General features: G+C 51.7%; 2 protein-coding genes across 2 annotated transcripts in view; both read left to right on the forward strand.

The window, feature by feature from the left end:
- Positions 1–1,246: 1,246 nt before the first annotated feature.
- On the forward strand, positions 1,247–24,429 carry CFAP70 (cilia and flagella associated protein 70; the record flags this gene model as incomplete). Its single annotated transcript, XM_080618151.1, has 27 exons — positions 1,247–1,354; positions 3,437–3,623; positions 3,956–4,051; positions 4,462–4,541; positions 5,529–5,705; positions 6,101–6,283; positions 6,706–6,797; positions 7,850–7,949; positions 8,865–8,999; positions 10,528–10,680; positions 10,917–10,997; positions 11,474–11,565; positions 12,992–13,052; positions 14,413–14,604; positions 15,223–15,354; positions 15,947–16,072; positions 16,614–16,747; positions 16,824–16,939; positions 17,083–17,277; positions 18,570–18,749; positions 19,435–19,523; positions 20,160–20,312; positions 20,821–20,982; positions 21,658–21,747; positions 23,090–23,191; positions 23,459–23,506; positions 24,349–24,429. 27 exons carry the CDS (start codon positions 1,247–1,249, stop codon positions 24,427–24,429), a joined length of 3,345 nt encoding a protein of 1,114 aa, XP_080474277.1.
- A 204-nt stretch (positions 24,430–24,633) lies between these two features.
- The window catches only part of WDR90 (WD repeat domain 90), a gene marked incomplete at both ends in the record, with an annotated part of 34,895 nt that continues 33,987 nt past the window's right edge, over positions 24,634–25,541 (forward strand). The window contains 2 exons of the mRNA XM_080618152.1: positions 24,634–24,643; positions 25,354–25,529. Coding sequence (XP_080474278.1) covers positions 24,634–24,643; positions 25,354–25,529 — 186 coding nt within the window. The remainder of the gene's footprint in view (positions 24,644–25,353; positions 25,530–25,541) is intronic.

Consider the following 25,541-nt stretch of genomic DNA (forward strand, 5'->3'; position numbering starts at 1 on the left):
AGAGCTCCACACTCACTTCGTACTTAACTGTACGTCTCACACATAAGTTCACAAGGATCCCTGCTCGCGGATAGCGTTTGCGGCTGGATGAGCTTTAAGGTCCCTTTCAACCAAACCACTCCGCGACTCACTGCCGCGGGCTGCCCACCCCCCACCATGGCGGCCGCAGCGCCTTCACGACCGAGCCCCATAAACACGTGGTGCATGGCCGCGATCTCGCGAGACATCACGGGAGCAACCCTGTCGCCGTGGTTACCGCCGGACGCGGGGCCCTCCCCTTGAGACCGGTACACTCAGGTTCGCGGTCCGCCGCAGCCCCGTGTCGCGTCCCGGGCCGGTGCGGGGGGGGAGGTGCGGTGCGGTGTGGGAGCGGCTGCACCCCCAGCCGTGAGCGCCCTGACCCTGTTGGTCGCGGCAAGACCGTCTGCTGAGGCGGTTGCCAGAGTCGGGGTGGAGGCCGGTACCTCTCATCTGTCCGGGGTGGCTGGAACTGGGGGGCGCGAGGCTGTGGGGTGCTGTGGGATGCTGGGGTCACAGGAGTGCCCTCGGCCCAGCCGAGTCTCCAGAGGGGTGGAAGTGCTGCATACAGGCCCATGGTGTGGAATGGAGCCAGGGCCTGGGGCTGCAGGAGCCCTGTGGGGCCGGGCCAGGAACTGAGGCCTTTGGCCCCACAGGCTTCACTGTCAGTCAAACGAGAATCACAGAACCCCAGACTGCTTTGGATTGAAAGGACCTTAAAGCTCATCCACTTCCAATCCACTGCCACGGGCAGGGACACCTTCCACTAGGCCAGGTTGCTCCAAGCGCTGTCCAACCTGGCCTTGAACACTGCCAGGGATGGGGCAGCCGCAGCTTCTCTGGGCAACCTGTGCCAGTGCCTCAGCACCCTCACAGGGAAGAGCTTCTGCCTAAGAGCTCATCTCAATCTCCCCTCTGTCAGGTTAAAACTGCACGAGGGTGAGCCTGGCTGAAAGCAGCAGACATGCCAAGCCCTCCCCGTGTGCAGGAGGAGCTGGGAGCTGCAGCTGGGTTCCTTTTACTGAGCGGCATAATTTTGGCATTATGTGTCCTCCCTCTGCTCCTCATGAGAGCTTCCTCACTGACAAAGCCCCGTGCTTTCGGTGGTGTTTTGACAGCCAAGCCTAGAATAATGCCAATAACATGGCTGCTGGGCCCTGCAGATGCTTCTGGGAGAGGAATTGAGCAGTTTCATATTTCTTTTCCCCATTCTTTTTCCTGCAGAGCCATGGAGGTCTCTGGGGAGCTGTCTTCCAGAAAAGAGTCTACTGTATCTGTTCCCAGTGAGTCACAACCGACACCAGTACAGATCACAGTGCTGAAGGCGCAGGACCTGGTAAAGCGCTTCTGAAAATGGTTTAATAAACAAAGCTAGAGTGATGTGGTGTGCTGTGATCCTGTTTGAGAAGAGCTGTGAAGTGGTAAGACTATTGGAAGGATTGGTAGGAATATCATGGATTCAGCTATACCACACTGTGGCTTCCTCCTCCCCACTGAGGGCTTGTTTGCACAGAGCTTGTGATTCATGTAGGCTGGGGAATGCACCTCCTCAGCAATGCTCCAGAGATGGGTTGAAATCTACTTCTCCACCTTCTCCGCCTATCTGTGTGTAAATGGCAGCTTTTTAAAGCAAAACAGAGTGAAAAATGTGTATCAGTGATCAAAGATCTCACTTGGATGTAAATTTGGCTTTTCATCCCAGCTACAGCAGTTTATATCATGTTGAAACCAAGAGAGTGGCTCTAGTTTTGAAAAAACAGTGGCTCCAGGGCAGTTAGAGGGAAGACTGTGAGGTGGTTCTGGTCAAACCATGACTCCTGCAATTTCTATGTGCAGCATGATTCACCTGGCTGCCCTTAAAGTCTTCTAGAGGAACTAGCATTTAGGAGGGAACACAGAGGAGAAGCTCAGCCAGAAAATGCAAATCCCTGCTTCTGCTCTAGCAGCAGGCAAAACCAGCAAACCAAAAGCAACTCCCCTGGGTTGTGGTTTTGAGGTTTTTATACTGTAGTTTTTGAGCACCTCTCACACTGACAGATTCAGCAAACAGCATCTTAGGTGAGAAGTATAAGGTATGAGGAGGAAAAACAATGCTAAAGAGGATGGACCCATGGACTAATTGAACCTGGAATGTTGCTTTGTGGTTTCTTATTGCTCCATCTTGAGAAACGTCTCTGGCAAAAGGAGGGAAGGTTACAAAAGTGCGATAGTAAGAAAAACAATATGAGAAAAAAAGATATCCAGCTATAAGAGGTGTGGAATCTGCTTAATTAGAGGTAATGGAGAGAAGCATGAGAGAGGAGCCCAGAATAATTAATGGGACAGGGAAAGGTTAATTGGATTCTTCTGTTTAGCCATTCATAGAATGTCTGCTCAAGGAGACAGTGAGAAGGACTGAAAATTAAAACCAAGTGAATGAAATCTCCTTTTGTGCAAGAGTCAATACGGAACTCTTTATCCCAGCAACAAGGAGGGAGGGTGCTGAGGGTGGAGGTCAGGCATCCCTGTGGCTCAGGACTAAAGAAAAGCTGGGTTTGGGTAGGACAGCCTCATGTTCAGGATGGTGGCTGCTGCTCCCTGCATGGAGAAATAAACCATGTTCCTCCTTGAAACTGAAACCTCCTCATCTCTGCTTAAAGCAAGCTGTATGAAGGTGGTGTAGCAACATATGGCAGAGCTCCCCAGAGAGCTTGCTGGAGCCCTTCTGTCATTTCAGGCCATTGGCAGCCATGTGATAGACACAAATGACCTCTCAGCTCAGCCGTGTAGCTGAGGAGACTACAAAAGTCTTGAGCTTCCTGGAAGCACAAAAATATCAGAATCAGCCAGAATCAGAAACTGGTTTGGGTTGGAAGGTGCCTTAAAGCTCATCCAGTCTCAACCCCCTGCCATGGGCAGGGACACCTTCCACTAGATCAGGTTGCTACAAGCCCCGTCCAACCTGGTCTTGAACACTGCCAGGGATGGGGCAGCCACAGCTTCTCTGGGCAACCTGTGCCAGCGCCTCAGCACCCTCACAGGGAAGAACTTGTTCTTCATATCTAACCTGAATCTCCCCTGTTTAAGTGTGAGCCCATTGCCCCTTCTCCTATCAGTGGGGTATTTTAGGATTTGCTTCAGCTGTGTCTTTCATTGCCTTTCCTGCAGTGAAGCCTGGACCTCTCTCTCTCTGCTGCCGCAGATTTTGACAACCCCTGGGGTGTCACAGCATGGTGGAGCAGGAAAGTTCCCTCCTAAAAGAGAGGGAAGGCTGAAGTCTCAGCATGGCCAAGCTCTGCTTCTGTTCTCCATTCCTGTATGGAACAGCCAAAAACCCCACTGGAGAACTGTGCACTGAAGTGAGCTGCCTGCCAGAGGCAACTTTGATCCTAGAGCTGTTGCCTCAGAGCCAGCTGCTTAATGTGCTTTTTTTTGACAGAAAACTCTCAAAAGCGACGTGTCAGTCACTTCAGTGTGTGTGGAATACAACGGAGTGATCCTGGGAGAGTCCTCCAGGACTAATGTCCTGCCAAACGGGACAGCAGACTACAATTTCACAACCAGCTTTGAGTGCAGCCCCAATGGGCCCAACTCCCTCAATGACATTGCGCAAACCCCAGTGCTCTGTAAGTACCTGAATGTCCCTGGTTGGAGGTGGGAGTCATCAACTGCCCTGCCCTGCTCTGCCTGCCTGCTGCGACTCTGACTGCAGGAGTCACACATTAAGAATAGCACTGCAGTGGTGGCAGGGTCTCAGAGCTTCTGTCCTCATCTCTGCCAGCTGGAAGGGCCTCCTTTCATGTTGGCCTGTGCTCCTTGGCTTCACTGTTCTTGTCAGCCTTGGGAGATAGAGTAGTAGCACATGCCAGAGCTGACACAAACCCTTTGCAGCCCCTGAACTGCTGATCTGAAGCTGTCTGAGAAACTCTGCCACCTCTTCTCTTTTTCACCTCTTTAGTGACAGTGATAGAAATGTTGCAAAAGGACAAGAAACAGAAGGATAGGACCGTACCTCTTGGCCAAGCTGTGGTGGACCTTCTACCTCTGCTGCAAGGTACAACACTGACTTCCACAGCCTCTGTAACCATTTCTTGCCCCCTGGCACTTTTGGATCTTTGTTTATGGATCCCTACTTATGGATCCCTGGCAAAGGAATCGAATCATAGAATGGTTAGGGTTGGAAAGGACCTTAAGACCAGTTCCAACCCCCTGCCATGGGCAGGGACATCTCCCACTAGACCATGTCACCCAAGGCTCTGTCCAACCTGGCCCTGAACACTGCCACGGATGGGGCATTTACCACTTCTTTGGGCAGCCTGTTCCAGAGCCTCACCACCCTAAGCACTTCCCTCCTTTTGACAAAATGCTCTTCATAGCATTGGGGAAGACGGAGTGACATCAGTAGGCCATGATTTCCCTACAGAGGGTCTCACTCTGTGCTCTCTCATTCCTGTTTCTTTTCAGGACAGTGCTCATTTCAGGTCACAGCTCCTTTACATGCAGTACCTACCTCTCCATCAGAGAGCCTTCACCCAGAGGCTAAGGTATGTGGAATCTGGAACTGTTTCTTTGCTTCTACAGCTCTCTGCTGCTTTTTAATGGGAAGATGAGCATGACTCAGCCACCTGGCTCATCACGGATGTTACAAGCTTTATATGTTACCAGGTTGGAGGCTTTTCCTTCTCCTCTTGACGTCTGTCCCTTGTTGCCTATGAAAGGTGAAGTTGTGCTAGGAAATGTTAATGTGTGCAGCCACCAAATCACTCTGTAAAAAAACATTCAGGATGGAAAGCCCAGTGCTGAAACCCCAGGATTAGCTGCCTGGCTTGATTAGCCTTCCTCTCTGTGGATAAAATATCTGAGTCTGTTATTGTACCAGCTCTGACTGCCTTCCCCACAAGGTCCTTTTTCATTCAGGTGGTTGAAAAGTACCTGGTGAATAAAGCATGAGACTGAGAAAATGTGTTTTATTTTGCTTCAAGCCTGCCTGCAGTTAGCACCACCAGCAAATTGAAGAGGAGGGGATTGCACTAACTTCTCTGTATCTAAGAGGTGTTACATAGTATGTATGACAGGGGCTCTCATTAGGGAGAAGAGATAATAAATGCTGAGCAGCTGGGTTTTGCTGCACACCATCTATTGGATTGGGACAGGTAATTAAGACTGAGATAGGGCAGAGTCAAATTGTGGCCCTGGCTCAGCATGCTCTGAGTCACTGGTCGAAAAGTGATGTTCTTTTGCCGTGTCTCATTTTATGAGACCCTGACTCTTTCTCCCTGGCTCATTTTATGAGACCTGTGGAGCATGTGCCCTGCCTCAAGCAGGCTTCAATTTAAACAGACAAATCACCACAATTCAGACAAACCCATCGTGAAATTCCCCTCCTAAGCTGGTCTGTTTTCTTTCATATTCGAGGTGAGGAAGAAGAAGGCATTATACATTCTGGCCTTGGGTTTCTGCTGGCTTCTCCCTCAAGAGCAAGAGTATTATAATTGTCAAGTTACTGATTCTACTTTATCCTTTTTTCTTAGGGTGGCCTTGAAGTGACAGTGAGCACCAAAGAGCCTTTGCTTTCTGCCACACAGCTTTCAAATGGTAACTTCCTGAGCATCACACTGGAGGCAGCTTATTCTATCCCTGAAGAGTTTGCTGCCACAGGACCCCTGCAAAACTACATGGCTTGCTTGCAAGTACCAGCAGCTGAGGAGGTGAGGAACAGTCCTGGCATGGTGAAAGGGGTTTTGGCTGCTTCACAGTGGAGTGTTCTCCCACACTATGCAGTATGGAACAAGGCCGTGGGGTGTGTAGCTCCTGTGCTTGTGCAACAGCAGCCTTTGCTGTGGGTGCTTGGGGTCTCTGTGGTGTGATGTGTCTCTTGAACACAAAACAAGGTCTGTTCAGCAAGATGTGGCTTGAAATGGCAGGTTCTTTTTCATGTGGCTGTTTGTTTGGGTTTTCTCCATTCTTTGTATGTGGTGGAGTGGTTTTTCCAAGCCAGGCTCCTGCACTGCTGCTTTGCTTTGTTAGACCCAGCTTAGTGCAGCTGGCACTTGCTCCTGCTCATGTTGGACATGCAAGTCCATTCATTCTCATGTTTCTCTAGAAAGAACTCCCCTTGCTCTTCAAGAATGGCATCCTGAAGCTTGCTGGTGAGAAAGAGCCATTACCCCGGCCCAAAAAGTGGCCCCTTGCTAACATCATGGCCCCTGGCGCTCTGAGCATACCAAACTCCTTCATTGTTGGTGGTCCCTATGAGGATGAGGATGGAGAGCTCAAAAAAGGAGAGGTGAGGAAGGACTGGCAGTGTCATGGCTGGGAGAGAACCAGCAGGTCTCACTGAAAGGACTGAGGAAGACTTGCAGAGACTTGTTATGGGAGGAAGCAGGTGGTCAGTGCTCTGCATAGTGCGCAGACACACAGATGGGTCTTCTAGGACAGCAGAGGAGAGTTCTGAGGGACCATGGTGCAGGTCTGGTGCCCAGAAAGCCACCTAGCCCTCAGCTGCTGGGCTGAGAGTTGCATCGTTTCCTTGTGAGCCAGGCTCCTAATATGAATGGGCTCTGGTGTCTGCAGGAAGGGCTGCTCACTTACTCTGCTATGGTGATAGTGAATTGGACTCCTCTGTCTGACTTCCATTCTCTTCCAGGGAACATTTTGGGGATGATGCAGATTGCTGTCCTGGCTCTGACCATGTGCTGTTTCTCATAGGACAGAGAATTTAGGATCCAAGCAGAAAGCATGAAGAGAGTTGTGTGGGACATGGAAAGTCGTTGTTACCTGGATCCTGCTGCAGTAGACACGTAAGAGACCTGAGAGCTTCCCTTCCAGCATGGAGCAGTGGGGATAAACCACCCCAGAATGCACTCAGTTGGGTAACCTAAGGCAGGGAACAGTAACATGCAGGTGCGCTCACACCTCTTACATGATCAAAGCATGGCTCTGCCTCATTTCCCATGGCTCCTGTGGCTCACTGTTGGCCAGAGGTGCTCACACAAGCAAGGGATCAGGTGTATGCCTTTAACTGCTGGAGCAGCTTAGTTCTGCGGTGGCAGAAGATGAACTGCCTGTAGCTGCTGTATCCAGCTCATGCTGTCGGCAACTGGAGATGGTGACTATTCCCTCTGCTTGAAGGAAAGGACAGCAGAGTTATGGAGGAGTGTGGCCCACACAGCTCTCCTCTGAGCTGCTAATTAAGTTTTGCTGAATTTCCAGTACATTAAAATCCTTTCACTCTGTGTAAGCACTCTTCATGTGCTTTTTTATTGGATTAATGTTACCTTTAAAGCTCTAGACATGCTCAACATCAAGATGAGCATCCCATTTTTCTTTGAATCCTGCTTCGTTCTTGGCCTCAGCTGCATCATGGCTGTGAGTTTCACAGCCAAGTTAGTCATCGTGTGGAAATATTCCCTTCTATCTGGTTTGCTATTTAATTCTTTTCCCCCTACACTTTCATCAGCATGCCTGCTGATTTCAGAGTCACCAAGCACATTGAATGGGAGCTCAGGGTCTGCTTGCTCTGAGCAATTCAGGATTTATACCAAAGTTCATCACGTTCCTTCATATTCATTTCATTTCTGAAGTAGCCAGGGGAGAGAAGAAACCCAGCCTGTTAATCTTATGATTGTTTTATAGCTGCTTGTGCCATAAATGCACACAGTGGTGGATGGAGAAGCAAATGTCCCGAGCTTGCCCCAAAGCACATATGTTCCAGTGGCCACAGGATGTTTGCTGTGTCCCATGGGAGTGGGTGGGAGCAAACCCAAGGGGGGATGTTTTGGGGCAGAAAGGAGGGTGCTGTGGCTCTCCAGATTGGTTTCTGCCTCTTCTCAGTGCCTTTCTTTGTGTTCAGTCTGCAGAAGCGCATTGCAGAGTGCCAGTACTGGCCCGTGGAGGTCTGCAGGTTATTTGTGGCCTTACCCAGCAAAGGGAAAACCAGCAAAGCTGACAAGGTAAAGTGGGAAGGGATGTGTTGTTCTGGCTTGTGGAGCAGCATTGTGCTATTGAGCATTTTCATTTCAATGCCTTTGTAATACCAAAACCAGCCTCGAACCAGGCAAAGCGAGTCAGAGAGCTACAGGCTTTGTGAAGGGATTAATCAGCCTTACAGAGCTGTTAAATACACAAAGGATCATATTTTGTCCTTATAGCATGCAGAGCTCTGGCTGATGGTCTGTGGCAGCCCAGTGGGAAGGGGTCAGGGAGAGGGAGCTTTCTGGGAATTAAGGTAATTCACTGGAGCCAATGGGGTTCAAACATCTTGAAGGAATTCATGCCTGCTCTCTTGGGTGTAAATAAATTATGCTTTTGCACAGAAACTGGGGTGGTTTAACAAAGAAACAGCCCTTCAGCTAATGGTTCTGTTTGTGGCAGCTAGTTGTGTGAGGGGTCCTAACCTGTTCCAAGGCAAAGTCATGTAAGTTTGTCTAAATCCCTTTCAGCACTCACCAGTGCCACAATGGAGACCCTTGTCCCTTACCCTCACCAGTCTGCTGCTACTCCAGACACTCAGACCTCCTTAGCTGCCTGATTCCTATCAGGAATGCACACCTCTGATAGGGTTACTTGGATTTCTAACCACAGAGTCAATAATCTTACAGCTGTATCTCAAAAAGACCATCCTGAGGAATGGCATGAGAGAGAAAAGCTGCCCTGCACGCACTGGGATTGAATTGATATTCTACATATTGAATGACTCCAGTGTATTTGGCCAGGTCATCTCGGCTGTATGCCAGCGACAGAGAGCCACTGCCTCATCAGTGCAGCAGTTTGCTCTGCGGCCTCTTCTTAATGGGATTGGTGACTTTGTTTCCTTACAGAGAATCACAGTCCGTTCAGTGTCTCAGTCCCTTGCTCTGTGTTTCCAGGGAGATGAGGAAAAGCAGATTTCCTTCCATGGTGTGGCATATGTCAACATGATGCCTTTGCTCTGCCCTGGTGTGAAGCGGATCAGAGGTGCTTTTCGTGTCTGTGCCTACCAAGACAGCAAAGTGTTTGAGAAGGTGAGAGCAGACCAGACAGCCAGACTCAGCCCCAGCTCTGCAGCTGGGTTTGCACATAGTGGGGTAGGGAGCAGGCAGCACAGGCAGGGTGGTGTTTGAGCGCAGGCACATGGGCAGTGTGGTACTCAGAGGCTGACTCTGAAACTTCATTGCCTTTCTGGTGATGGAGAAAAATAATAAGACACGCTTTTAGGTGAAGAATCCTCAAAGGCAGAGGATTTCTGGGCGTGCATGAGCAGGTTTGGGGGCTGGGAGAGGCTCTGAATCTCACTCCACTCCCTTCTCTGCCAGCAGCTGAGCAGGAAGAGCTGTAAGAATGCTCCTCTCTCCCCAGTTTGGAACATGGGCAAATGAACTGTGCTGCTGGGAAAAGCAAACAGTGGCTCTAAAAGGATGGCGTTACCCCAGGCAACAGCCAAAAAAAGCTGTCACTGGAGCTCTTTCAGCTATAGCTCATGGAGGTTTATTTGTCTTTGCCTTTCTCCCACCTCTGTTACTAAGAGTGACAGCTGCATCTCCATTTTCCCCCATCATTCCCAGAACAGACCTGAGCTTGTTTCAGGAGGGCAGATGCACAGACCTGGTTTTTCTGCCCACATTCCCTGGAGTGCTGCTGTTCAGGCCACAGGAACTGGGTGAATTACAGACCTCCCTGCCTCCACTGCTGGCTATGGCAAAGCAGAGCTTAGCACACAGCTCTCTGCTGGTCTCTGCTTCATCCATGTGAACAATGGCCTTGTGGCTGCATTGTTCTACTTGTCCTGGAGCATTTATTTGTCACAGTGAAGTGACACTCTCACTCTCATCCTCTGGTTTTGTGGGTTCTTTGGGCTGCTCCTTGAGTCTAGCCAGTCTCGGTACAGCTGCTCCATCTTCTTCCCAGGAAGTTCTTGCTAGCCCAGTTCACATAACGGTGATGGCTGGGAGGGAGCAGCCTGTCTGTGGTCAAACAGTGCGTAAACAATCTGCCAAACCTGCTCCTTGACGTGCGTCAGGGAAGCTGCTCCATGCCAGAAGGTGAGGTAGGACCTGAGAGTCATTGCAAGGCAGGTTGGGGCACCCAAAAAGTTACAGAGCAGACCTGAGAAGTGTAGTCACATTCATCCAACAGTCTACACCATCAGGCAGGTCCATAGCTGTGAGGCAGGTCCAGGTTCAAGCGAGGAATTCAGGCCAGCAGATCAGGATCAGGGCAGCCCAGGGCTGGGTTCCAGCCTAACACATAGCTCAAGCAAGAATCAAGTGCCTGTGCTCAGTGGAAATGCAGCTCTTGAGAGAAGACAGACAGCGCCTACAGAGATGTTCTCAGGCAGCTTGTTTCATAGTCTGATCTGAGGCTTCACAGCTATATGGTATCAGAGCCGGCCCTGAGCACCACACCTAAACTAGGAGGGGATGATGAGCTTGCGCAGCTTCTTAATGTGTTTAAGACACTGACAATGTGTTTTGTGATGTGAGAGGTTAAGACAAAGGGGTGGGGAAGCCCTTGTCTGGTCCTTGAATCTCTCTGTTCCTTCTGTTTTTGCAGACCAAAAGCCAGCACAGCGTTTTCCAGGATCTTAAGGGGCAGCTCAGTGTGACTCGGATGGGCTCAGGGACCTTAGGAATTGGTGTTCCCCTTAACCAAGCTGCTCCCAACAAGACTCAGAAGGAAGACAAAGAGAAAAGCACCAACAAGAAGGTAAGGTCTAGAAAGGCACATCGCAACACGGTTGCTCCATTTCCCCGTCAGAGGTAGCTGGAGGAACCAGGGACCGATGCTGTGGTGCCTCAGCCAACTGAGAGATGCTCTTTATCTTTGGAAGATAGTGTTATCAGTACCTGCTGCCCTAAATGTCCAACTCACACCCTGGACATGCGAAAGTGTGGGGCTTATTACATCTCAAACAAGACACATCTTTTCTTCTTCTTCAATAGATGTCCCACATGCCCAAATTCCAGTTGCCAAATGGCACTGGAGAAGCGGAAAACGCCGTGCATCTCAATCTTGAAGGACAGGTAATTATATACCTCCAAAGAGAAGGAAAGACTTGCCAGACCATCACCACGCTGGCGTCTCACACCTTGCATGCAGTTAACTTCTTCAAGAGCTAGCTGGACCAGGGATGTTCTATGTCAGTGCTGTCCTGGAGTCATCCCAGTGACATCCAGATGGACGGCAGCCTAGCACTGGGCTAGAAGGTCTCTCTCTAAATTTAAAAGGGTTCCTTCAAATTTTGGCTTATTCCTCAGAACACTGAGAATGCAGCTTCATTCTGCAAGCAGATTGATTATCTGGGCCTCCTCATTTTTCCTAGACTGGTTTCTTGAGCTGAATTTTGCTGCAATCAATCATTCTGAGGTTATAAAACAAGCTGTATCTCTGCAGCTTGAAGGGGATTTGCTGAAGATCTGTAGCTATATGCTCAGTCTTCCATCATACTGCAATGGCTCTAGACAGCACGACACTGAGACAGCAATATTTATCTTCATAGCAATACGTTGAAGCAGGAACATTCCTGGTGATGGAGATAAAGCTGTACAAGGCCTTGGTACCAAGAAGACTGCGAGAGGAGCTTGCCAAACAGTGCGTAAAGCCCTGCTGTGAGGCTGGGGCTGACAGCTTCTTTCTGCAGGGTAGAAACAGAGCTGCACAGCGAGCTCCCCCTAGGAAGGCTCCATACAGACTATGTGAGGGCCTGAGCCAGAGCCCACTGGAATCAGGGGGAGGATTTGGCCAGACTCTTTGAGGGGTGGTATCTGGTGTGTTGGGAAAACACTTATGTTCATCCCAGCTGGCATCTCCCTGCTATTCCTCTCAAAAGGAGAGACACCAAAGAAGCACAACGGTGCCTGTGTTCCTATCAGGGCTTTGTTTCCCACTAATGCCTGTGTGCTTGCCTCTTGCATGTGCTGCTTGGTCAGGACTGGCCACCAGTGTGGACTCCCCTGAGTAGCACTGCTCTAACTGCCCCATAGCATTCTATCCTTGGTTTTTACCTTTACAGAAGTTTTTTTTCCCCAATCTTCTACCCATTCCTCAGCTCTTCTGTTAGTTTTCAAGTTGAACCACTGCAGAGCTGCTCTCATCTCTGCTGCTTTGATTCAAACCCTATTCGTCTGATTTGAGGCACTTGCTTCCTCTCCAGTGGTAGCCCTGCTGTGTTTCAGTCTAGGAAAAGTCTAGCATGTATCGTTTTATTGACTAAAACAGAGAAAATGCAGCAAATGAATAAAGTATGACAAGTGCAGGTGGTATGTCTCTCTCAAACAGAAAGCAGCAGCCATTCCTTGCAGAGAAAGTGTGTGTGCCATCTGTGCTGCCTGCTCTCTCCTAGGAAGAACAGGTTGAAGAAGGTGAACCACGTAGAGCCTTCTCCTGGCCCTTTTTATACCATTTCTCCTCAACTGGAACTTGCTTGAATTCAGTGTAATTCCTCCATGTTGACCTGCCATGAAAAATCCACCCTCCTGAGTTGTGGGAAGGACTCTGAGTCTTGGGGAGCTCCAGCTGATGCCGCATACATATGTCCTTGAAGAGGAGATCAGCAGATCTTTTTTGGGAAGGGTGTTTAAATACATGCCTTAGTAGCAAAGCATGGCTCTCTTTCTTGAGCTCTACCCAAAATCTTCTGTCAGCCTCTTGCAATTTGCTTTGCTAGTTGGGCAGGAGCCATCACACCTTTGCTTTGTGGGCTGGATTGTGTCCTAAGGTGTTTTGGCTATCAGCAAGCAGGAAATCTTTATTAAAATCTCAATGAATTAACACTGTTTTGACACCAAGGGTTTTAATAAGTTCTCAGTAAAAGTTCTGGTAATCCCAATGGGGTTTTGATGAGTATTTGAAAGGTCGGTGTAAATCTACTAGTGGTACAGCCAGGGTTGGGATGGTGCCAAGGGGTCAATGCCTGCCACAACCACACCATGATGTGTTGAGAACCACTGGAGTGGTGGCCTGGGCTTCAGAGTGAGAATGTGCTACAGGCTGATCTCTTCTGTCCTCTCACTGACAGGGTCAAGCAAATGATTCCTCCTCGCCCTCCGCTGCCTCCCTGGACTTCAGGAGCCCAGAAGGTACATGCAGGAGCCTATGGCCTTGCCTCTGCCACCTCTTCTTGCCCTCATACCTCTCACACAGAACCTTCATTCTCAATCTTAGCTCCACAGCAACATGCATATGAGGTTTGAAGAGCAAATACACAGAAAGGAAACTTCTGGATGTGTTATCCTTGCAGTAGTATGCCTTAGGAAAACATTCCTGGGCTGCATCATTCATGTTCGCAGCCCATGCAAAGCGGAGAGATGTAGCAAGAGCAGGGAAGGCAGCAGTGGGGGTGTTTGGAAGGAAACAGAATGCTGGAGAAAGAGGCTACTGGAACCTTAGAATCATAGAATCAACCAGGTTGGAAAAGACCTTTAAGATCAAGTCCAACCATTCCCCAGCACTGCCAAGGCCACCACTGAACAATGTCACGGAAGGCCTCATCTACAGGGTTTGTGAACACTTCCAGGGATGGCAACTCCACCACTGCCCTGGGCAGCCTGTTCCAATGCCTGACCACCCTTTGGGAAAGGAATTGCTCCTAATATCCAGTCTAAACCTCCCCTGGCACAGCTTGAGGCCATTTCCTCTTGTCCTACCCCTTGTTACTTGGAAGAAGAGACCGATCACCACCTCACTGCCACCTCCCTTCAGGAGGTAAACCTTAGATTTACCCCAGGCAGTCCCAGCAGTTTCTTGTCTCAGATTAGCCCGTGTGCTTCCTCAGACCCAGACAAACATGAACAGGATCAGCCCTGAGCACTCTCAGGTCACCCAGAATATCTGAGGAGCTTTGTGTGTGTGACACATCCTCAGGAAATGGTCTGACAGTGCTGGCTCATCTGTGTGCACAGAGCAGCCATCAAAGGAGAATGTCCCCAGGTGGCCCCTGGATGATGGTGAATTCAATGCACAGCAGGGAAGGAGCAGCACTGCAGTGACTGACCCCAGTGCTGCTGTAGAACTGATTTGTGCTGGACTGTCTGGAGTGCTCCTAGTGCTGTATTTTGATTGTTACAGCACATGGAAGCTTCTGCCACCAAGAATATGGAGATTAGAGACTGCTGAAGAGGGCTGCCCATGGGTTTAAAAGGCTTCCAGCAAATAAGTTTTTCTTACAGCCAACTTTACTGCTATAGAAGAGACACCAATGACTGAGATACTGGGTTCTGATAGAAAAATACAGTAGAAGCAATATCTAATTATGAAGGAGCTCTTTTGTATTTACACGTAGATGTATTCACAGCCCTCTGGCATGGACAGGAAGGGATGAGTGACAGACTAACTGGGACTTGCCTCAGGTGGAGTTCGTGTGAGGTGAAATCAAATCCATTTCAAGGTTGATGGCATGAGTGCCTTGTGAAGGGTGATTATTTCTTTATTTGTTCCTAGGCTGTGGAAGATTATCACCACCAGGTCAGGAGCATTGCTGCTGCCATCCTAAATGAATGCCATGAGCTCTTTGGGAAGCAGCTGCCTGACCAGAGAACGACAGACCACCAAACCCTGGAGGAACAGAAGCGTCAGCTCAACTTTGAGCTGAACAGCTCTGGCAAATATTTTGCTTTTAAGGAACAGCTAAAGGTAAAGAGTCCATTGGTGCTTTTCACTTCCCTACTTGTTTTCTCCTGGCAGTTTCTCAGTGAGGAACTGCTGCTCCACGATGTGTAGCTCCAGAACCCATCCTGCCAGCTGAGGCTGTTGCAAGGTGTGTGTGGGGGGATAGGTTCTCCTTCTAATGGAGCAGGCAAAGCTGTTTGATCACACACCAGAAGAATCATTCCCGTCAGTGGCGGGAGACGCCAAAGCTGGTCATATCTATTTGCCCCATGCTAATAGCCTGAGGAAGGCAAAACCTACTCTTACACACTCACAGTCTGCCCAGCCAGAAAAAAGGGGTTCCCCTGTCTCAGCTGGTCAGCCTTGGCCATGCTCCGCCTGGAGACCCCTTCTGTGTGCCAAGGAGACGAGCCTTCCCACATGTTGCTCCTAAAGGGGCATCAGTGTGCCAGGGAGAGCCAGGAGTAGGAGGTGCGAAAGGAGCTCACCGCTGTTTGCTTTTGTCAGTTCTGGGCTGGAATTCTTCCTCAGAACTAAGCTGGAGCTTCAGGCACAATCAGTGTGTTATGGGTCTGCATGATTACAGAGCTGGAGGGGGGCACAGGGGGGCCTGTGTTGTCCAAGAGTCTCATGTCTCCACAGTATGCTGTAGTGAAGATTGTGAGGGAAAAATACCTGAAGACCACAGCATTTGAGAGCCAGGAACAATTCCAGGCATTCCTCAGTGAGCTCTACGTGTACCTCATGGACCAGATGCACATTGCCCTGAACCAGGTAGGGAGAAAGCTGGGATACGACTTCACTGTGGATCCAGCGCTAGACACTGCATCTAGTGAAAGCCAGGAGACTTTTGCCTTCAAGACAGACACAGACTCATGCTTTCCTTTGCTGCAGTTATCACATGTGGGCCTCAAGCCACATTCAGAGGCAGGGGAGATTGAGATGAGCTCTTAGGCAGAAGTTCTTCCCTGTGAGGGTGCTGAGGCGCTGGCACAGGTTGCCCAGAGAAGCTGTGGCTGCCCCATCCCTGGCAGTGTTCAAGGCCAGGTTGGACGGGGCTTGGAGCAACCTGGTCTAGTGGAAGGTGTCCCCGCCTGTGGCAGGGGGTTGGGACTGGATGAGCTTTAAGGTCCCTTCCAACCCAGCCAGCCTGGGATTCTATCATTATTCTATGAATTGCAAGTAGTGGATATTTGCTGTCTCTGGGAATGACAGAATGTGTCCCACCACAGGACAGGACGTCTTGCCATTCAGCCCCAGCCATACCAGGCTGTAGTCGGTGCAGTGCCAGACTGGGGACTGCTCCTGTGCTGGGATGAACCATTCTCACTGTCTCCAGGGTAACACTCTGTCTCGCTCCTTCCAGCTGCTGTTTGAGGAAGCTGCTCCTTCTGCCCCTCCATCCCAAGTGACCCAGAAGCAGCTCTGGCTTTTTGCTCATGAGGCTCAAGTCATCAAGGACTACAAGCTGGCATCTCTCTACCACCAGCAGGTAAAGGAGCCCCTGTTCTTTCCTGCCCATCTCCCATGTGTCTGGGTTGGCAGCCAGCATGGGGCCTGTGCTGCTGACAGCCCTGACTGTTGTGCAGGGAGAAAGGAGGAGAATGTGACCAGGATACTCAGGCTGAACATGTGTGAGGGATTTTCTAGGGAGATGTCGCTCTCTGGAGGATGTGAGACAGGGCCTGGTCAAGTCACTGAGGGTGTCAGCCTCAAGCCCAGGGCAAATGGGATGAGCTGCTTCAAAAGGCATGCAGTGTCAGTACTGGGAACACTGGGCCCTCAACAGGAAGCTAGGAGGACGTCAACTGAAGTTAGAGGATGTGTTATATGAAGGAAGTTTAGATGAAGCCCAGCACAATCCCAGTCAAGGGAAATCCTAGCATGTGATAGACGAGGACTTGGTTGTTGCTAAACTGGGCTGGGGGTAGCCAGAGGAAAGCTGTGGTCACTCCAGTATTGTCTCCAGTTCACTGTGTGTGCTGAGCACAACTGCAGGACTCCTCACTCCAGCAATAGTCTTTTTTTCCTAGAGGATAGCTAAGGACCAGTACAACATCGAGTGCTGGCTGGACTATGGAGCATTCTGCCTCCTGCTCGAGGAAACAACCAAAGCCCATGAGTGCTTCCAGCAGGCTCTTTCTCTGGATCCCAATCACATCCAGAGGTGCTGTGTGCTCCTGGCGGGTGGCAGGGTGGATGATGGTGTCCTGCAAGGCTCACCTGCCTGTCACTGTCCCCAGTTTGCTGCTGTGTGGGATTACAGCTGCCACGCTGCAGCACGATGAAGAGGCAAACGTTTTATTTGAGGATGCCTGCTGCTTGGAGCCATCCAGCGTGGTGGCCTGGACACTTTCAGGTACAAAACCAAGCAGCCTGTGTGCTTGAGGTATTCCTCTAGAGCCAAGCATTGCTGCTGCTCCCTTCTCTAATCTAAGGGCTAAGGGAAGGATTTTGCTAAGGCTGGATGTCTGCTTACAGTTCTCTTTCTGTCTCACATAGGTTTGTTTTATGAGCTGCAGGATAATAATATTCAGGCAGAAATGGCCTTCCGTGAGGCTAAAAAGCTCTTGCAAGCACAGCTCGCCAAGGAGAGGAGCATCCCTGAGGCTGCTGAGGGAGAAGGAGGTAAAAAAAAGCCCATTTCTGCTGGGTTTGTGAGGTCTCACAGCCCAGGCCCAGAAGACCACTTGCCTGGTAATGCTGGATGAAACCAGGAGGTGCCCCAGCAGTGGCAAGGAGGGGGCTCAGAGCAGTGAGGGAGATGGTGAACAGTGGAAGGGGATGAGACACTTCTACGTGTTTCTAAGAGGGGAAATAGATTTATAGAATGGTTTGGGTTGGAAGGGATCTTCAAAGCTCATCTAGTCCAACCCCCCTGCAGGGAGCAGAGACATCTTCAGCTGGTTGCCCAGAACCACATCCAGCCTGGCCTTGGATGTCTCCAGGGATGGGGCATTCACCACCTCTCTGGGCAACTTGTGCCACTGTTTTACCACCCTCATTGTAAAGAATTTCTTCTTCACATCCAGCCTGAATCTCCCTCTTTTAGTTTAAAACCATTGCCATGATACAAAGGCTAAAGGAAGATGTGGTCTGTGAGCTACTTCACTAGCTAGAAACAACAGCACAAGTGTGCTGCTTCAAATGTTGAAGCTTTCTGAAAGCAGCACAGCCCATGCTTTGTCTTACCCACAGCCTACTAAAGGGATCAGTCTTTGAACTTATTTTTCTGCCCCAGCCCAGTGCCACTAATGAACTGATGTGTGGGAAGCAGCCAGGGTGGCTGGAGGAGTGTGCTTCTTGAGGCTTTGGGAGGGCAGGGATGCCTTTGTGCCAGTCGTACATGACACTCACCCAGGTTTAGCTTTAACCAAAGCTGTTGCTCTGACTTCCCAATGCAGCTTGGAAATCACAGCCTCATCAATTCAATGGGCAAACCAGCTGCTGGGTGGTGATCCTGAACATTAGGCTTCTTCTGGAGCCCCGCTGAGTCCAGCCTAACTTTGAGCCAAGACTTGCAGTCCCAAGGCCCAAATATGTGGCCAGGCTGTGGGAAATGTTTATTTTTACTGTTATTACCACTCCATGCCCAGTGCCTCATGCCATATGCCTTTTTTTCCCCCTTCTCATTATGAGAAAAGAGATATTCATAGAATCCCAGACTGGTTTGGCTTGGTAGGGATGTTAAAGCTCATCCAGTCCCGACCCCCTGCCATGGGCAGGGACACCTTCCACTAGACCAGGTTGCTCCAAGCCCCATCCAACCTGGCCTTGAACACTGCCAGGGATGGGGCAGCCACAGCTTCTCTGGGCAACCTGTGCTAGAGCAAACCTGTTCCAGTTCCGTATTGCCTCATTTATATCTGTTTCTAGCTTCACATGGTAACGTTGTACTCAAAACACTAGACCCTCCTACAAAGAAACTTCTTCCCAGTTCTGAATATCTTGTACATCTTTTATATTTTCTCCCCTCCCCATTTCTGCAGAATCACAGAATGCTCCAAACTGGGCAGTTTATGGCAAACTGCATCTAATAGCTGCTGGGGGTTTCATTGCAGAGAAGGTTCCACATGGTTCTGCTGACAAACTGACAAAGGTGGCGGAGTCTGCCCTGGCCTGTGTGGCACCCAAGGAAGAGGCGACTGCACCAGAGGCAGCACCAAAAGGTATGGAGATGAAGGAGAGTATCTTGAGAGCACTGAGCTGTGGTCCTCCTGATGCCAAGGCAAGATATCATGGCTTGCTCTCTCTCCCTAGCTGGGAATCTCTAGACAGAGCAGGTTCATTCTGATTTTCAGAGCAGCACATCTCAGGAGAGACAGCCAATGGGTGAATGCAGCTCTCTCCCTACATGTCAGTGCACCCAGTCACCTTTATTGGCTACTTAGATGTCTCCCTCCTGAGATGCCAGCTCTTAAACTGTCCCTGTGGATCTCCCCTGGTCATGTGTTGTGGGATTTGCCTCCTCTACAGCTCCACTCTCCCAGGGGTGGCAAAGAGATGGCAGCGCAGGGTGCTTTGGGCCCCACTGGGTTGGTTTGTGGAGGCAGAGGCCTCAGAGTAGTTAACTCTGACAAGCATCACTCATAAATTCCTACCTTTTCTTCCTCTGAGCTTGGACTGGAAAGTTACTGGGTCTAGAACATCATTTCTTTTCAAATTTCTAACAAAACACGAACCCTTCAGACAGAAACACTGAGTTAATATCCCTGCTTCAGCCCCCCCTACCACCTCCTGGGTTTCACATTCTGTTGCTGGGATTCCTCTGTCCCCGCCAGGGTCTCAAGCCCTGGTCTTGCTTCTGAAATACAAACCCCATCCTGGGACTGACAGGGACACGTTCTCTTGCAGCACCGTCCCCTGCTTCAGGACTTGAACAACCTCCCTGCACGATCTTCATGAAGACAGTGGAATTCCTGATGAAAGCCAATGCTGTTCAGGTCAGCTCAACGCAGAGTGGAGGAGTGGGAAGGGAGGTTTGGTCTTCTTCCAAAGAGCTGGTGGCAAGCTCCAGCAAACCCCCTTCTTGGGCATGGAGAACAAGCTGTGGCTACTCCTAATGCTGAGGGAAAGAGGTAGCAAACCCACCAGAAATGCAAACCCATTCAGCCCAAAATGCTGGTGGTGGACATGGTCCCCTCAGGTAAGTTCTCAGGATGCTCAGCTCAGAGCTGCTTGCTGCTGAGGGAGCAGCCAAGTCAGAAGTGAGCAGTGAGATGCATTAGTGTGACGCTTCCAAGACTCCTTCCTTGTTTCAGACACTTGTGTATGTCAGAGTTAAGTTTTGTGTCACCTGTGGAGTGTCGCTCTCCCACACAGCCATCTCTGTGGGATCTCTCTGACTGCCACGTGATGCTGCCTGCCTTGATTTTACATGGCAGAAAGAGTTGCTTAAAGCAAACCAGAACTAGAAGTAATGGCGGTAAATATTTAAAGGAGGCATAAAAAAAGAAATCTCCTATGTGTTTTGTGTTCATGGAAGTCAAATAAGTGCGAGTCAGCCCTCCTGCCACGTTCTTCTGGGGTGCTCGTGGTTTGCCTGCTCTCTTAATGTGATGGGTGTCCTTCTTCCACAGTTTGTTCACAAGGCCCTTGCCCATGAGCTGCTGAGCCTCCAGGGAGGTCCCTCCAGTGGGTACTACTTGGCGCTGGCCCAGACTTACTTGCTGAAAGAAGAACTCTCCAAATGTGAAGAATGTCTCTGTGAGGCTGTTAGGATTGACTGCATGGTAACTCAGTGTGTGATCACTTGCCTCCTGTCCTCTCCCACACAGACATCATTTCTGAGTGGGGATGCCTCTCCCTGCAGCATCTGCCTTTCTTTTCCCTTTGAACGTGTAGAGCCTCTTTCTGTGGGTCAGGCTCTGTTTCATGAGAAACAAGGTTGCTATTCAACAGTGGTAAAGTGGCTTTGGAGAGTCGGGAGAATGGAAGGCAGATTGAATGGAAGGCAAGGGGGAAGCTTACAATCCTGAATGCTGTTTGCACATTCACCATTCCTGGGGAGCCTGGCATGAACAGGACACGGTGCAGGGAACGTCTAGAGGGGGCTCCCGTTGCTGGTGTCATGCAGGCAGCTGCTGATTTGGTTTTAACTCTGTACATAGAAATCTGCCCTGCTATAATTAAACACTGCTCAGCTCTTCCTTTCTGCTGCTGACAGGGTCCCTGCCCCTCTCTCAGTCTCTCTCCCTCTCTTCTCCCAGCCACATCTCACTTGTGGGTTTGTGTGCACAGAATCCAAATGTCTGGGCTCAGAAAGGGCACCTCTGCTACCTGAAGAAAGACTTTGGTGAGGCAAAGGAGTGCTATGAGCGAACCATGGGGTTTATGGAGGATGCTGAGGATATGCACTTTGTCTACCTACGCCTGGGCTCCATCTACCTGGAGGAGAAATTGGTGAGGAGCCAGCAGGAGTGGCAAAAAGGAATCTGTCACAAAGCAGAAGATTCCATACCCTGGGTATGAAACACCATGAGCTGTTGCCATAGCCAACATATCACAAGCCAGCAAATCCTTCTGGAGTGCTGTGTTCCTTTGTGCCAGCTCTACATCCCAGTTGCAACACTCTGGGTGCTGCTGAGCCATTTCTCATCATCCCAGACACCAGGTGACTGTACCGGTACCTGCCAGCACAGGGCCACTACAGCAGGGGCAACAGGCAGGCTCCAAGCCCCCCAGTGTGGACAGTGGGGGTCTGAACCCCACCGGAGATGGGAATTGGCTGTTTGGCAAATTCATAGAATCCCAGACTGGTTTGGGTCGTTTGGAAGGGACGTTAAAGCTCATCCAGTCCCAACCCCCTGCCACAGGTGGCGACACCTTCCACTAGACCAGGTTGCTCCAAGCCCCGTCCATCCTGGCCTTGAACACTGCCAGGGATGGGGCAGCCACAGCTTCTCTGGGCAACCTGTGCACCAGAGAACCTCAGCACCCTCACAGTAAAGAGCTTGTGCCTTACATCTAACCTGAACTTCCTCCCCTTAAGTTTGAACCCATTCATGAGAAAGGGGGGGGCTGTCTGCAGTGATGTGTTTGCTGCAGAGTAACGTGCTTGTGTACCTTCTGTGGCAGTACGGCCGAGCGAAGAAGATCTACCTGCTTGCCTGTGACAACTCCGCATCCTGCCTCACCTGGCTGGGGGTGGGAATCGCCTGCTACAGGGTAAGTGCCTACAGGTGACCTTCCTTTAACTGGTGGTGTGGCCTGGGCTGCTTTTCCCCTTGCCCAGACTAAAGCTCAGGTGCCTGTGAAATGAATGCTCCCAAGGGCCATCGTGTGCCATATGCTGTGCTGTCCTGCCTGGCACCATGGGCTGCTGGTACAGGAGATGTTGGAGCAGTCACCCCCACAACTGCTTTGGGAGCAGCAATCCTTCCCCTCATCCCACTGCCAGATCCTTCCCCAGGGTGTCCAAGCAGCATTTAATCCAGTCAGGCCTGAGTTCTGCTCCAAGCATTTGTCCATGACCTGCACGTCACCACAAAGGAACTGGGCAGAATGTCAGGAATCTCAGTGCTTTCCCTTCCTGGAAGAATCCAGCATCTCTGACAGGCTGCCAAGGACACCCAGCCCCTGGCAGTGTCGCATCAACCAGGGGTTCACCTTGTGAGGCTTCTTCATGGGATGTGGCTGAGGGAAGAGACAGGGAGAGGACTTGAAATTCTGTTTCCCCCTTGGCCAAACATGCACCCCTGGGAGCCAGAGAGGTGAGTGATGGCCTGGGAGCTGGTTGCAGCCTGCTGGGCACTGGCTCCTGTGCCTCCCTGAGCCACCCTGCAGCAGGAATAGGGATCAGAGAATCCCAGACTGGTTTGGGCTGAAGGGACGTTAAAGCTCATCCATTCCCAACCCCTGCCATAGGCAGGGACACCTTCCACTAGACCAGCTTGCTCCAAGCCCCGTCCAACCTGGCCTTGAACACTGCCAGGGATGGGGCAGCCACAGCTTCTCTGGGCAACCTGTGCCAGTGCCTCAGCACCCCCACAGGGAAGAACTTCTGCCTAAGATCTCATCTCAATCTCCCCTCTGTCAGGTTAAAGCCATTCCCCCTTGTCCTGTCCCTACAGGCCCTTGTCCAAAGCCTCCCTCCAGGTTTCTTGTAGCCCCTTTAGGCACTGGAGCTGCTCTAAGGTCTCCCCTTAAGGAGCCTTCTCTTCTCCAAGCTGAACAAGCCCAGCTCGCTCAGCCTGTGTTCACTGCTCAGTTCCCCAGGGCTGAGGCGTTCATACCGCTTTCCTTATGCCTGGGTCTGATGTGTAAATAGTGGGTGCTCCCACAGGGGGCTGGGAGTCAGCAGCGAGAGGCTTATGTTTCTGACCGGAATGCTGGATGCTGGCTCCAGGGGTAACTGGTTGTTTCTGCCCTAAAGCCTTTCTCCACATCCCTGTTGGTGAAACCCTGCCAGATACTTTTGTTGCACTGAGACCTTTGGCTGTTAGAGTGATTGTAAAGACCTTTCTCCCTCTGTTTGCCTCCTGTCCATGACTCCCCTCTCTCTCTCAAGCTGAAGGAGATGGTGGAAGCAGAAGATGCCCTCTCTGAAGCCAATGCCCTCAATAACACCAACGCTGAAGTGTGGGCATATCTCTCCCTCATCTGCCTGCACGTGAGTGCCCAGCCCACCACCCCCATGGTCTATTGCAACTGCTCATGAGCCTGAACAACACGGTGTAGATCTTGGTGGTAAAGTCTGGGGGCTGTACTGGGAGAGGGTGAAATGTTCCGATGAGCATAGCAGCACCCTCCTTCACTGCCTGCACTCCCTCCCCCGGGGCACATCCTTTGTGCTGAGCTTTCTTACCATGTATGATCTTCCCGAGGACCCACACCATTCCCATAGGATGATGTCCTCACTGCTGTGTCCTTTCTCCAGGGAGGACGGCATATGGAGGCAGAGCAGTGCTACAAGTACGTCCTCAAGGTCTGTGTCTGCACCGCTGCAGGGTGGGCAGGGCAGGGCAGTGTGTGGCCCGGCACCAGCCAGAGTGTGCCACACTATAAGTCACGGAATTATGGAATGGGTTTGGGTTGGAAAGTACCTTAAAGCTCACCCATTTCCAACCCCCTGCCATAGGCAGGGACACTTTCCACTGGACCAGGTTGCTCCAAGCCCCATCCAACCTGGCCTTGAACACTGCCAGGGATGGGGCAGCCACAGCTTCTCTGGGCAACCTGTGCCAGTGCCTCAGCACCCTCACAGGGAAGAGCTTCCTTATATCCAACCTCAATCTCTCCTATTTAATTTTAAACCCATTACCCCTTGTCCTATCACTACAGTCCCTAGTGAAGAGTTCCTCTCCAGCATCCTTGTAGGCCCCTTCAGATATTGGAAGGCTGCTATGAGATCTCCATACAGCTTACCTTCTCCAGGCTCAACAGCCCCAGCTTTCTCAGCCTGTCCTCGTATGGGAGGTGCTCCAGCCCCTTGATCATCCTCATGTCCTCCTCCGGACTTGCTCCAACAGCTCCATGTCTTTCCTATATAGAGGACACCAGAACTGCACACAGTGCTGCAAGTGGGGTCCCACGAGAGCAGAGCAGAGGGGCAGGATCACCTCCTTCGACCTGCTTGTCAAAGCGTTTGCCCTTTTACTTGCGAGCTGAGTTCGATGGTTGAGCACGGAAGGGTTGAGGCAGGAAGCCATGGGAGGGTTAAAACTGCCCTGCCTGCAGCCCCTGTCCGCGGCGGCTCCCTCCGCTCTGTCCGGGGGTCGGGGGTGTGCGTGTGCCTCTGCCCTGCCTGACCCACCCCTTTCCCCGCAGCTGGGCCTGACGAACGAAGCGCTGCTGCGGGAGCTCCGCGCCACCCAGCTGCGGTTCGGCTTCGGCAACCCGGAGCTGTGAGCGCCGGCTCCACATAAACACCCCTGTTCCGACCGCTCCCGTCCGCCTCCATCGCGAACGCGCCGGGACAGGCCGCTGGGGGGCGTCCCACGCACGTCCGGGGGGGGCGTGGTCTGTTGTGGGTCACGTGGATGGGGGCGGGCCCGGGCGGCGGGCGCGGATTGGCGGCGGGCACGCGGGACGGTTGAGCAGGCGGCGCGCGCTATGGCGGCAGGTAGCGGCCGGGGGGGAGTGTGGGTACCGGAGGGCAACGAGAGGCCGGGCGTACCGGGGGGGAGAGAGTCCGGGGCTGGGAACGGGAGGAGCGCTCGGAGCATGGTGGTAACGGCGGTGTCACCGGGGTCAGGGGTTACACCGGGATTGGCGCGACAGCGAAGCGCGGGGTTGACAGGGGTGTCACCGGGGTAAAAGGGAGATTCGCTCCGGATGCGGAGATACCGGGGGTGCCACCGGGGCTGGAGGCTGGAAGCATGGGCGTAACCACAGGGGAGTCACCAGGCATGACTGCGACACCGGATCTGGGGGGGGACACTCGGAGGTACCGGGGGCGTCACCGGCGTTAGGAGAGGCGCGATTCGGATCATGTGGGGCTCCGGACACGCAGATAACAGGGATGCCACTGGGGCATGGGGGCTCGGCCCATGGGGGTTCAGAGCACGAGAATAACAGGGGTGTCACTGGGCTGGGAGGACTCAGAGCTCGGGGGTTACCAGACCTGGCGCTGGGCTAGAGGCAGGGTGGTGCCACTGGGGCTTAGGGGCACTTGGGATGTAGAGGTAATGGGGCCATCACTGGAGATGGAGGGACCCGGGGCATGAGGGTAATTGGGTTGGTAGCGGGTCTGTCACCAGGCTGGTGATGAGGCACAAGGGTGACACCGGGGCTGGGTATACTCGGGACATGGAGATGACTGGGTGCCAGCAGGGCGAGGAACCTCGGAACACAGGGACAGCAGCGGGGTCCGCGGTGCGGGGGGCACTGTCCCGCCACCGCTTGTGGCACCGGCAGCCTGGCAGCGGCCATACCTGAACATCTTCAAGCACTTCCGTGTGGAGGAGTGGAAGCGCTCCGCCAGGGAGGGGGACGTGGCTGCCTTCACGGTAACACTGGGG

This window comes from Psittacula echo (assembly GCF_963264785.1).
Source record: "Psittacula echo genome assembly, chromosome: 5".
NCBI classification, from domain to species: domain Eukaryota; kingdom Metazoa; phylum Chordata; class Aves; order Psittaciformes; family Psittacidae; genus Psittacula; species Psittacula echo.